This window comes from Colletotrichum truncatum (assembly GCF_014235925.2).
Source record: "Colletotrichum truncatum strain CMES1059 chromosome Unknown Contig_0006, whole genome shotgun sequence".
Lineage (NCBI taxonomy): Eukaryota > Fungi > Ascomycota > Sordariomycetes > Glomerellales > Glomerellaceae > Colletotrichum > Colletotrichum truncatum.
The window spans coordinates 3,092,389-3,105,686 of record NW_027222403.1 but is presented as its reverse complement, the minus strand read 5'-3'; the positions used below and the strand labels follow the sequence as shown (position 1 = coordinate 3,105,686).

The window sequence follows — 13,298 nt, the reverse complement described above, 5'->3', positions numbered from 1 at the left end:
CTAGCCTTCTTCAACAGCCGTACCAATGGTTAGTTCAAGGTGGACTTTCGTAGATAAGTCCCAAAACTGAACATATCTAGGAATATTGCGGGGTTTCATGGCGCTTGAAGAAGTCCGCAGCGGAATACGCAAGTCCGCGTTGCGGCACAGTCGAACAAAAGTACTCACTGAGAGTCGGGAGACGGAGTTGGACAAGCTGACCAATTAAAGTGAAGATCCATAACAGCCCTTGAAGATGAAAACAGCAACCCTTCAAGTGAAGATAATCATACTAAAAACATGCCATATGATGTAAGAGGACGGAAAAGGGTTAGAAAGACAGATAATTTATACCTTGCTCGTCTCGAACATGTGTTCAGTTAGCATGAACAGGGGCTAGGGCCATTGCGAGCGCCCAGATATCATAGCCGGGTAGCCTTATGTACCCGTATGTCTTTTTATACTGAAAGAGAAAGAAAGAAGGAAAATATAGGAGGCTAACTGCAGTCTATATAGCTGAATAACGAACCCAGCGTAGAGACAGAGGTAGTATTCATCGCATAAATATCAGAAATTCTTTTGCATGGCGAATTATTATTGACTTAACGGATTGAAGAATTATCTGTTGCATATATCAAAAGATAGGGGATTTGGCAAGATTGACGGTACTCGCTGGTATAGTGATGACTGGATTCTTTCGAAATGCGAATGTGAATTGACTCTGTGTGTTTAAAAAGTCCTGCTACAAATAGCTTCCTGCTAGCTACAAAAGCTCGCGCGATGGTGGATTAGAAATCATTGACTAAAACTCCAATCCCTTCTCCCGCAGCAATAGCCAACAACGCAGTTCCGATCGCGAGGTCTGTTGTGCTGACACCGATATTCTTGTACACTACCAGACCTTCTTTAACCCATTTGGAGAGCTCTGCATTGTTCGCTTGCTTTTGTAGAATCTCAATCTCGCCAACCTCCACTAAATTATCACCCTGAAGTCTGCTTCGCACAATCTCTCCAGAATGTAGCAAGGCAGCCTGGCGGTCATCAACAAGAACCGCACCCGTCGAATTCCCTTTCCAGCAGAAGTCTTTGTCAACGTGTCCAGCCGCGTGTAACAGTAGTTGGGGATCCAGTTCAATCATGTCTGGTTGCCATGAGCCAACCGCTGATATAAATGGATACCGTTCAGTATTGCTTCGGTTCGTTATAAAGTGAGCTGGGAACAGGGGACTTGTACTGCCGACTGTACAAAAAATAGCGTCGGCGATACCTAGGCGGCCTTGAAGTATGGTGTCGTAATCCGAACGCGACGGATTCAGGTACTCAATCTCAGCTGAAGACTTCCATCTTTTCTTATTCTCCTCATTGATCCGGTCGATCATATGTTGGGCACGCTGTTCGGAACGGTTAACGACAGTGATGGACTTGATCTCGTTTCCCCTCAACGCTATGGCTATGCGAAGGTGCCACAAGGCTTGTTTGCCGGCACCAAAAACGACAATTCTATCCGTGTAGCGCCTCCATATATAAGGGATAAGAGCGCAAAGTGAAGTCCGGTAACCTGTGACTTCTTCGGCATTTATAATGCCAGTCGGAAAGCCGTCCTTGTCGCATAAAGTGATGACTCCGTGCAAAGCTCCAGCGGCTTTTGAAGACGGCGCCGGGGTAACTACTATCTTAGTCCCAAAATATTCGGGTGACGAAAACGGTCGAAAAAGACATTTCTGTCCCTCGGGCCGGTTTACAACCCCTACAGAAGGTTGGAAGTCACGCTCAGAGCCGTTGGAGACATTGATGAGGCATTCCAAGAGAGTGTCGCGAAGTTGTAAGATACCATCCTTTGGCAAATTGATCAAGATGTCGTGAACACAGGCGTCATTAAGGACTCTGAGACTGCTCATGGTTGGAGAGTGGATAAAGACTGTTCAGGCCAAAGTACTTTTTGTTTCGAGCGGAGGAGATACCAGATGTGCAGGGGAAAACGAAGTGACTGAGTCGACGATATTACTCGAACCTCGTGCAGCTTCTTGCTCAAACGGATTAATCACAAAAAAAAAGAAAAATGTGCGAGGAATTGTTTGAAGCGTTAACATTCCAATCTATTTCTTAAAGGATGCTCTTAAGGCGACATGTTTACGAGGTGGGCCGGAATAGTTCCCGAAGTGCGGGGTCTGGCGGGACGTGCATCCGCTTCCGATCACGGGCCGGAAAATCGTAGTTTAAAAGAATGTGTATCCGGTGCCGATCACAAGCCGGCAAGTCGGGCTCCACAAGCCGACTTAATGATGATGGTCATCGCAAATATATAAGGTACTAGAGAACCCATTGTAAACTGTAGGTTACATTTCTTTCTACACCAGAATCTCAACCAGCAACTCTTCTTTTAGCTTTTGTATCATTAAAATGACTTTCGGGCGAACTTTCAACGTTGTAGGCGCGCACTGCGGCGGTGAAGTTTGCGACGTCATTGTTGGAGGTGTTCTTGACGCCCCGGGCAGAACTATGTTCGACAAAATGATGCACTTCTGGAAAGAGCGAGATAACCTTCGAAACTTACTGCTAAATGAGCCTCGCGGATCATCGGCAATGTGCACCAACTTGGTTCTTCCACCTTGCAACCCCGAGGCCGATGCTGGCTTCATCATCATGGAACACGAGGAGTACCCGCCCATGTCTGGCGCCAATACCATTGCTACTAGCACCGTGCTTCTTGAAACGGGCATGGTGCCCATGCAAGAGCCGATAACGACATTGAAATTAGATACGGCAGCAGGTCTGGTCACAGTGACCGCTGAGTGCGAGGCTGGCAAAGCGAAATACGTTGAGTTCGAGAACGTCCCGGCTTTTGTCTACGCCCTGGATCTAGAAATCAATGTGCCTGGATTCGATGTCCCCGTCAAGGTCGATATAGCATATGGCGGAATGTGGTATGCTCTTGTCGACTCTAGATCTGTCGGTCTAAAAATCGAGAGTCGAAATGGCCGAGAACTTGTTGAAGTGGGGGAGCGTATCAAGCGTGCCGTTCAGGCACAGACGAACCCAGTTCATCCGGACAACCCCAAGATCCGAGGAGTTACTATTCTCGAGTTCACCGAGCCCCTCACTGCTCTAGGTGCTCAAAAGACAGCCGTCAATACCGTTGTGGTTTCTCCGGGGAGGTTGGACCGTAGTCCCTGTGGGACTGGAACTTGTGCACGGCTTGCTGTGCTTCACAAGCGTGGTCAGCTTGCTGTCGGCGAGTCATTCTGTCACAGCAGCGTAATCGGCACAGAGTTCATTGGTACTGTTCGAGCTAAAACTAGGATTGGGGAATACGATGCAGTCGTTCCTGCGGTGAAGGGAAGTGCTTGGATTACAGCATTCAAACAGGTTGTTCTTCACCCTACTGATCCTTTCCCAGAAGGCTTTAGAGTGGGTGATAAATGGCATATGAGTTGAACGACATACATTAAGTTTGAGGAACACAAGCCAACATGATAAGAAATCCGTCCAGGTTTCAAGCCATGTAGATTTCGGGAAGGTGACGGCTGCCAACGGTAAAAAGTTTGACTTGTTTTCATCGAGTATTGAAGTAGAAGGTACATGTTTGGTTGGCGGAAAATGAGGTGATGCTTACTTCACCCTTCCTGGCCCATACCAAGAGGCTAGCGTATATGAACCTAAACGGGTATCTCGATACGGTGTTTGGGGTTTTGGAGACATGTGCCACTATCAAGCGATCTCGGTTACTCCTTACACTGTGTCATCAAATAAACTGAAAGCCTATGCAAGATGCGACAAATCTGTCCTGTTCTCCAGCTTTGCGGATGCAAATGTGGACGCAGATGGGATGTCAGTGACGATTTTTGGACATCGGTATGGATTTGCCGATTTCCCTTGGGTACATTTCCCGGGCTTAACAAACATCAATTAAAGTACACACTGTTGCAAAACTTGGGGCTTTCTGTGATATGGATTTTGGGTTTCTTGGTGAGGGGCTTCGTGAATCCAAAACAGTGGGGATGCAACAGGGTTGATAGAGTTTGGGCTTTTGGTTGCACATAACGTCTTCATTCCCCACCCCGAAATCCTGCTTCGTTCAACGCGACTCTTCGATTAGATGATGACTTGTAATCTGCTCTCAATCTCAAAATCAGAAACTGTAGGTTTCACAGGGGGTGAAACGGAATTCCGTTCGTCAATAACAAATAACAGTAAATTGGTTCTAATCGATGGTTCATGATAGTTGAAAGTGGTGTTGTTGACTAGAAGGTGGGGATATTCCCCCTTGGCCTGTCACGTGAGTCTGGGAGGCTTAGGCCTCTCAGCCTGGCGGGCGTGTGGCTGGAAGTGCCATACGACTCCGTATTCTAACTATCGCAACACTAGAAACTCTCTTTTTATAGTATTAAAGCGGTTGGAATACGTTATCCCTATATAGTTCTGTCTCCTCGTCAATTCGGCCTCCTATCCCTACTTTCTCCCGTAGTTATAGTCTTATTACCTATCCCTCTATACGTATCGTTATCGTATTGCTATCAACGAATCTCTTAAAGGCTCGATTTAGTTTGCTCTTCGTGAAGGCATTAGCAGGGTTGTCTTTACCGTTAATCTAACGAATTTCTTATAGTTCTCGTCTTTCGTACGATTATCTTAACGCTATAATATCGATTATAAGTCGCTTTTCTTTAGTAATGCCTAGCTTTATAAAATACTCGTATAGCGAATAAGAATCGGTATAGACGACTATCTAAATCGTTAGTAGGTTAAGGTAGTTAGTAATTATCGCTAAGGTTATAGCGAAGGCGTAGGCTATATCGACGCTAGCAACTATCCCGTAGATCTCTAACGCTAATACGCTACGGGTAACTCGTTTACTCTTCGTAAAGCTATAATAAACAAGGTTACCGTAAATCGTGAATTCTCCGTTATTACTATTAGAGGAAGTATCGTTAGCTAGGATAATCAGAAACCCTAATTAGGAGGAAAGGTCGTAGTTATTAGCAAACAACCTATTAACGAAAACGAATAGCTTAGCTATTATAAAGTCGAGTAGGATAAACGTTATTCCTCGGTTAAGCGATTCTATTTACTATCAAATCCGTTAATTCAGTACTTTTATCGCTTCTAGCAAGGGGTCTTAGTATTAAGCAGTAGTAGATAAATCGAAACAAGCCTCGGGTTAGCAAATTAACGCGATATACGCCCCTCTAGCGTATTATTCGACATATTACTATTTTAGGTTAGGTTTAGTAGTCTTAATATATCATAACTTCTTAGCTTATTCTTTTTACCTTAAATTAATCGAATTATCGGTTGACAGCGTAACTATCCCTTTATTAAATTAGAGGGGTTTGTTAATTATAAGGATATTCTTTGCTTTTGCTATAAAAGCTGCTTTTTCTAACTATTCGTCTTCTAATTATAAAAACGCCTTGTCTAACAAACCAAGAGTATCGTCGGTTTATATGCTAATATAGCTAAAGTATAGATTTTTGGTAGATAAGATTAATAAGTATAGATCGTACGAAGAAGTAACTATCTAGAGATTCTCTCTATAATGCTTATGATATATTGCCTACTAGTAGGTTCTAGCTTCTACGATTCCGTATAAAGGCTTTACAACCTTTATAATAGTCCCTTTTAGGTACTAGTCTTGAATTTGCTTTAGTAAGTAGGCGAGAATAGTACGATTAAGCCTTGTAGAGGATTAAACGTAGGCTTATATAATATCTCGAAGCTATAGTTATTTCCCTTCTCGTAGGAGTAACAAGGTAATTAATAGAATTAGCTATTGACTTGCCTGCTAAATTGTTAGCGATTAGGTTAATATAGCCTTCTTACTATCGTCGGCATAACCCTATATTATAAGTCTCGATTTCTCGTAAAGTTTGGTTGTTTTACCTTTAACTTCGTTAATAATACGAGATCGGAAGATTCGTATATTCTAATACCTTCTCTTATTAAACTAAGTAAATTTAAATACTCCTCTAGTAATAAGGCTTTTAATCTCTTATTTAGTTAACTATTTAAATAGTTCGCCTAGTATAGTAATAATACCTTCTCGTCGTAGTTTGATTACTAATTCTTCGTCTACTTACTCCTTAATCGATAGGAATATTTGTTAATAATCCGGGTTATCGTTAAATTCCTCTATAAAGTAGGCGATTAGCAGTAGTCTCTTCCGGGGTCTGCCCGGGCGTCTTCTCGGTAGCTCCAGTGCCTCTTGCGGTTCGTCCGGTTTACTACCTCCGCTAGCGACGATAATTTCGTCGCGTACTACTTCCTACTATAGTATCTTAGCTTCAGGTTCTTCTTCTTCTAGCGCGGCGATAGAATTAGGTAGTTAATTAAGATCTTCGTAGTATAGTTTAACTATAGTAAACCGGAAGGTCTTTAGACTACGTAGTATATCGATAGTATAGGTTTCGCCGTTTATAACTACTAAAGTAAATAGTCCGGTCTAGCCTTTCTTTTCGCGCTATACTCGTACTTACAACCATAGTAGTAAATTAATAATTAGCCTTATATCAAGGCTATTATAGGTAGCGATAGCTTCTACTACCTATCGCCTTATGTAAAGTTTATATACTTCGCTTATCGCCTTCTTAATCGCTTTCGCCTACCTTATAACTTTAGGAGATAGTAGCGAATCGTCGGTAATTCGTAGGTATAAGCCGAATACTAAGAGTATTAATACTATTCCGTTCAAGCTAGCAGTATCGTTAACTACTTTAACTACTATTTAAAATACTAATTCTAGCGTAATTATTAGGTCTTCTACTTTAATGATTTCGTACGCCCTCCTTAAAAGTATATAGTATTGTTTAACTTTCCTAATACTATTATAGGCTTCTATAGGAATTTCCTTGATTTTAATTACTATTCTTCTCGCCGCGTTTCGGAATTCTATTAAGCGGAAGTTTGTTCTAGCGTCGGTAACTAGCTAGTCTAGGGGTCCCTAATACACATCTATCCAGCAGAGGCGTAAGGCTTCCTAAGTAGCTTTCGCAGAAATATCCTTAAGGAACTAGGCAGCGTTAAACGCCGTAGCAGTATCGACAACGTAGAGGACTAGTCTATTACCCTTAAGGTATATTACGTCGGCGATAACCTTGTAATTAAATTCGTAATCGTCTCATAACGTGAATTTAAACCGTGATAGCGCTAGTACGTACATTTAGCATCGATAGCAGACTTTCGATAGTTACTCAATTACCGTAATTTCAACTAGGTAGCTAGCCCTCTAGAGCACCTTATATAATCGTTAAACAGATAGGTATCCGAAGCGACGGTAAACCCGTTATAATTTAGCGTCTATAAAGTAGTTCCAGGCGAGTAGTTTCTCCTTATCAAGTAATAACTATAGGTAGCCCTATTTGTAAATAATAAGTATAACCTTATTTCCTTAGATAAAGGTATTCGTAACGTTATTAAAATAGACCTTTAATTAGTCTATATCTCCTAGGCATATAAGAAAGGGAGTATTAGTCTTAATAACGTAAAATTTAACGCTTCCAAACAGCGTTAGCACTTTAGTAGTCCCTATAGACTCTAGTAGTATCCTATCGCCGAATTTCACTATAACACCGCCAGCCGCCTCAGTGTTTAACGTAATTCCTTCGTAAATTTATTATAAGGCTACGAATTATAAGTAGCTAGCGGTTGAGAATCCTACTGCGCCCGAGTCGGGCATAATCCCTTAGAAGTTCTAGGTAGAGTAGCGTCCCTCGAGTATGAATTGCGAAGGTAGCTCTTTCGGTTCTGGTTGGTTATAGAAGAGGTCTTCTTTCGTAATAGCATAGCAGGTTAACTGGTCTACTAGGATCGTAGCGATCCTATTGCCGTCAATTGCTATTATAGTGAAATAGGCGGTAACCTAGAATTAACTATCGCTACCGGTCTCTTCCTCTTCGTTACTTTTACTAATTTATTCGGTTACATAGTAGTATTACTAAGGGTCTTCGGCGGTAGGTTATAAGTCTAACCTGTTAAAACCTTCGTATTAGACGAGAAATTAGCTATATACTAGAAGTAACATATCCTAGGCATATTAGGTAGTTTTAAACTTCTCGTACGCTTTTCGTCTCTCTTCTATAGTATGTTTAGTTGACTAGCAGTTAGGTTTTCCACACACATAGCACTTCTTAAGCATTAGCAGTAATAAGGGTCTATCACGGCTTCTTCCTCGTAATAATCGACTTCATAATAAACGACTATATCGTAAATAACGCCCTCGACTGTTAAAAGTTCTATCAGTCCAGTACTACTCTAGTAGGTTAGCTACTATATTAAATTATTATTAGTTAAGACAGGTAGCTATCTCGATCGACAAGATTAATTAGCTATAAAGTCCCTCGTACGTCTTAGCCGGTATAAATAACGCTATTACACACTTTAGAATATCTCTACAAGCGTATAGAAGTTAGGTATAGAGGGATCGGTCGTTATGATCCTGTTATAGTAAACCAGGCTAAATCTTGCTTAATTTATTACATAGTATCTCAAAATACTCCGATTTAGTCTTTCTAAGGTTATTGCGAATAATTTAGGGAAAAGTAGTTATATTCTACTACGTAACGTACGCTTATTGCCTTTCCCTAGTCTCGAAGTATGATTTTAATTAGTTAATTATAGTCTCGAAGTTAGGCTATAAGTTGATTACTTTAATCGAGGCATAGAAGTAGGTTTTAGCTATTCCTTTCAGTATTAGAGGAAGTACCCTATTATATTAGGAAGTATAAATTCCCAGCATTCTATAGTAATCTACGAATACTAACATCTTCTTTTCAAGTATATCGTATATATCGCCGCTATATTTCATATCGTCGGGGTATAGTTTCGCAAATTCTATTAATTACTTTCCAATACGGTCTATTAACTCGTATAGTTAAAAGTCTGTTAATAGAAAGACCGTAAGATATAGCAGTCGGTATAGTAGTTACTACTATTATTATTCTTATAAAAGAGGTAGCTATAAGGTTAGTTCGACTCTTCCTCCTATACTATTAGCTACTATTGCCGGTCTCGTAATCTCTTCGTAGAATTCAAGGTCTTTTATCAAAGCCTTTAGGTTGCGATATCTCTTAACGCCTTATTTAAGTTCTTAAAATAACTAGTAGTAGAATTCTTCCTTTTTGAAAGCTAATACTACGTTTTTCAAGATTTTCTTACTATCTATTTCGACATAGACGCTATTACCGATTAAATAGTCTCTAAAGAATTGTAAGATTAGGGGAGGTACGTTCTAAAAGTCTTCTTCTAACTAGTCGGCGAAATCGGGAGAAACTTCGTTCCATAGCTCGAGGCCTATAAGATTCCTCTTCTCATAGGTCTTAAGTAGGAAACCTATATAGGAACCTAGTTACTATAAGCTAGCGTTTATAAGGTCGATTACCTAGTTACCCTATACTACTAAATCGATCATACTTTCGATTCTCTATAAGATAAGGACTATTAATTAGCTTTTAGTAGTAATGCCGCTCGCAGGCGATCCTTCTCGTGAATTTCGCTCTATTCTAATAGTATAAAAGGATTACTTCTATTTAGAATCTTAAATTCTAATCCTTAATAGCGTTAGCTACGATTAATATAAGATATAGGCCTAGAAGTAGGAGTTAAAAGACGATTTAGGATATTACGATTCTAAAAGGAAAGAATCGTAAAATCGGTGATTTTCGTCGGTTCGTCGTTTATTTCCGTCGGCGCTATTCTTGCTAATATTCTCAAGGGGTATGAGGGTATATATAGGTCTCGAATTAGTAAGGAGAGAGTTCTACCGTAGATTCTCTCGTAAATCTTTCTTTCTTACTTCAGGCTTCGCTCCTTACTATTAGGAAGTTTAGAATCTAGCAGACAGTTAGCCTTATAACGCCTACAACCACGTGCGTTTCTCCTAAGCCGTAGCCTCGGAGGCGTATACGTATAGCTATATAGGCGGATTACCGCCGGTAGTCTCTGCTTGCCTTTCGGCGTGTTCTTCTTCTTCTGGTAGGGAGGTCTCTTGTGGCAGGCGCCTTGCGGTTAGCACCTCGTCTGGGGATTTATTAAGAAACTAGCAGGCGCCTCGTAATTAGCACTACGCGTAGGGGATAGTTATAGTTAGGGAAGTTGTTATCCCTTGTAGGATTCGTAAATCTTCGCCTTTATAGCATGAAGAGGTTAGAAGACTGTCGATTCGGTAAGTCTCTTCTTCTAGTAATTGAAAACGCGTAATAGAACGCTCTTGCTAGTAATAATTAGCTACGATTAACCTTATCCCGCCTAAGGTAAGCGTAGCAGTCCCTAGGTTACTCGAATAATCGGATTGCTAGTAGATTCGAGGAAAAGAAGCTTTCTTCTACTAGTTTCCGTAGATCCTAGTTACTCTCGCTTCTTCTCTCGTTAACACGAAATCCCTACTTTTACCTAGGCTTAGGTATCCAGTTCAAGAAGTCGTCTCTTCTAGTATTAACCTTACTAATCTACGGTTTATCCGTAGCAAAGTAGTAATTATAAAGTTAACCAAATTAATAGCAACTATAAGGTTTACTACTAATTAGTATAAGTTTTACAGGGGGTAAAACGGAATTCCGTTCGTTAATAACAAATAATAGTAAATTAGTTCTAATCGATAGTTCATAATAGTTGAAAGTAGTATTGTTAACTAGAAGGTAGGGATATTCCCCCTTAGCCTGTCACGTGAGTCTGGGAGGCTTGGGCCTCTCAGCCTGGCGGGCGTGTGGCTGGAAGTGCCACACGACTCCGTATTCCAACTATCGCAACAGAAACAATTCGTTTGCCTTTCCGTCAGTAGGACTATGCCGCTGTCATACTACCAATGTGCCCCCGAGGAAACATCCTTCCTTTCCCAGCACCTACATGGCAACCGAAATCAAAGCCAGGCATAATAGCCGTGCTAATGGGTTGCGTTTTGGTGACTGCTGCAGTGAGGACCCCAAACACTGTCCTACTGGGAACACTGCTCACAATATACTTGCCTTGTAGATGCAGGGTTATGATGTGGCCATGATGGGTGGAATGAATATCTTGCCGCAGTACACGCAGTATTTTCAACTCTCAACTGCCACCCGTTCTTTGAACGTCGCCACTAATTACATTGGGGGGGCCTTGTCTGTGAGTCAACTCTTTGTGCTTCCGCTGATCTCACATTTTTCAATATTTCAATGATATGCCCCAAGCTACGATGAATCAACGTCTCTAAGTCACATACAGCGTCCGCAAAGATCTCTCAATGCTAACCTGATCTCAAGTGTTTCTGCTGGGGATGGGTTACAGATACCTATGGTCGGCGTGTCGGACTGTTTTGGTCGGCAATGATCACCGTAATCGCTGCCATCATGCAAGGGGCAGCACAGCACATCGCCATGTTTTGCGTAGCTCGGATTTTCATTGGGTTTGGCACAACAGCCTCTGTCATTTCTGGATCCGCTTACCTTGCCGAGACTCTACCTTGGGAGCAAAGGGCATGGGGTCTGGCTTTGTTTGACGACTTGTTTTACGTCGGCGCTCTCGCGGCCGCAGGTGTGACGTTCGCATCATTTCGACTTAATAGCACCTGGGCATGGCGACTACCGAGCTTGATTCAGGGGGTTTGGGGGCTAAGTTGCATCCTTGTGTTGCCGTGGATTCCAGAGAGCCCTCGTTGGCTGGTTGATCAGGGACATGCGCAAGATGCGCTCATTGTCCTTGCTCAGGTCAACTCAAAAGGGAATACGAGGGATGATATGGTACGACTTCAGTTCCGGCAAATATGCGAAACCATCGAGTATGAAAGAGATCCCATGTCATATAAAGAGGCACTCCGTAACCGAGGAGCCAGAAAAAGGCTCGTTATCACGGCAACCTGCGCCTTGATCTCTATGCTCACTGGCAACATATTTGTAATGTATAACATTGGGAAGATGCTCAGTCACGCCGGCTTAAGCGATGAAAGTTCACAGCTGCTTGTGGTAAGTTGTGCTACAGCCTTTTGGTAATTAATCTGTAAGCTAATCCAACAGAATATGTGGGCGAAACCAGCACAGAACGCTCAGAATGGGGAAAGTGGTGTTGTTGGTTGGAAGAACTAACTAACTGGCTAGAGGGCTGTGGAGGCTGGCTAAGACCAGTGGTGGCGGCCGTCAGCCCACGTGACGGGCCGGCGAGGCCTGCTACCTATACCCCCTCTCAGACTCCTTAGCGAAAAAGCAGTAGAATAATAGGAAATATAGGAAAAGTCCTAAATCCTCTAAATCCGAGGAGTTCTTAACTATTAGAAAACTCGGTTAATTACTAGTTAAACCTAGCTAATAGGAGGCTGTGAAATCCTCTAAATCCCGAAGTCTTAATATTAATAGTCTTATAGTTTTAAAATCCCCCTCTTAATCTAATCCTTCCGCTATGCTTAACAAACGAACGAATTCCTTGTGTTTAACCGTAACTAGTAGCTTCGTAAGTCTATCGGCGGCTATATTAACGTCTTTGATAAGTCGGAGTTCGATACTTTTCGCAGTATAAACCTCTTATATGATCTATTTATATCGGACGTCGATATAGCAGGTTCGTGCCTTGTTAAGTAGGTTTATAACGTTATCATAGCCGTTAGTACTATTAGTAAATATAATAGTAGGCGTAGTAATAGGTTTGCTAAGTAGTTAGGAGAGGTAACGTCTAATCTACTTTATAGTAATTACCGTAGGTATAAGATTAATAAATTTAGCCTCCGTAATGCTTAAAGTTACGAAAGTCTATTTCTTTAACTTCTAAGTAATCGGCGTATTAGCAAGGAAGACGACGTAACTACCTATTAAGACTCGTAATAGCTTATTATCAGCGAAAGAAGCATCTGCAATAGCATAAAGCCCTAACTTATTAATCGTAGGGATGCTTCTAAGTATAATACTAAGATAAATAGTACTTTTAAGGTATCGGAATAAATACTTAATAATACGAAGATAGGCTTTAGAAAGCCTTAAATTCGCTTATAACAATTTACTAATAGTATAGGCTATGTTAACGCAAGTTCTAGCTACTAGGAAGTTAAGGTAGCTAGTCTATTCGATATAAAGTTACTATTTGTTAAGCAAGCACTTATTCTTATCCTAGGTAATAGGTAGATCGTTAATAGTTACTATAAGCGTTTTGATAGTATTTAAACTATTAAAGTTGAATCGTTAAAGCATTGCTTTTATATACTTAACTTAGGAAACGAAAATCTTACTAGCAGCCCTATCGCGTTCAATCTAGAAACCGAGAAAATCGGTAGCCTTGCCGAGGTTTTTAAGAGAATAGACCTTCTCGAAGAGACGATAAACTTCTATCATGACTTGCTTATTAGGAGCGGCGATAGCGTTATCGTCAAC

The 13,298-nt window shown here is 41.4% G+C and overlaps 3 protein-coding genes across 3 annotated transcripts; 2 read left to right on the top strand and 1 right to left on the bottom strand.

Moving 5' to 3' along the window:
• Positions 1-767: 767 nt before the first annotated feature.
• Positions 768-1,877, bottom strand: CTRU02_210122 (proline utilization protein; the record flags this gene model as incomplete). Its single annotated transcript, XM_036733659.1, has 1 exon — positions 768-1,877. The coding sequence occupies one exon, from the start codon at positions 1,875-1,877 to the stop codon at positions 768-770; it is 1,110 nt and encodes a 369-aa protein (XP_036574635.1).
• A 502-nt stretch (positions 1,878-2,379) lies between these two features.
• On the top strand, positions 2,380-3,414 carry CTRU02_210121 (proline racemase; the record flags this gene model as incomplete). Its single annotated transcript, XM_036733660.1, has 1 exon — positions 2,380-3,414. One exon carries the CDS (start codon positions 2,380-2,382, stop codon positions 3,412-3,414), a length of 1,035 nt encoding a protein of 344 aa, XP_036574636.1.
• A 7,360-nt stretch (positions 3,415-10,774) lies between these two features.
• CTRU02_210120 (uncharacterized protein) lies at positions 10,775-11,933 on the top strand (the record flags this gene model as incomplete). The annotated part of the gene is made up of 3 exons (XM_036733661.1): positions 10,775-10,882; positions 10,942-11,070; positions 11,208-11,933. The coding sequence occupies 3 exons, from the start codon at positions 10,775-10,777 to the stop codon at positions 11,931-11,933; spliced, it is 963 nt and encodes a 320-aa protein (XP_036574637.1).
• Between the last annotated feature and the right edge of the window lie 1,365 nt (positions 11,934-13,298).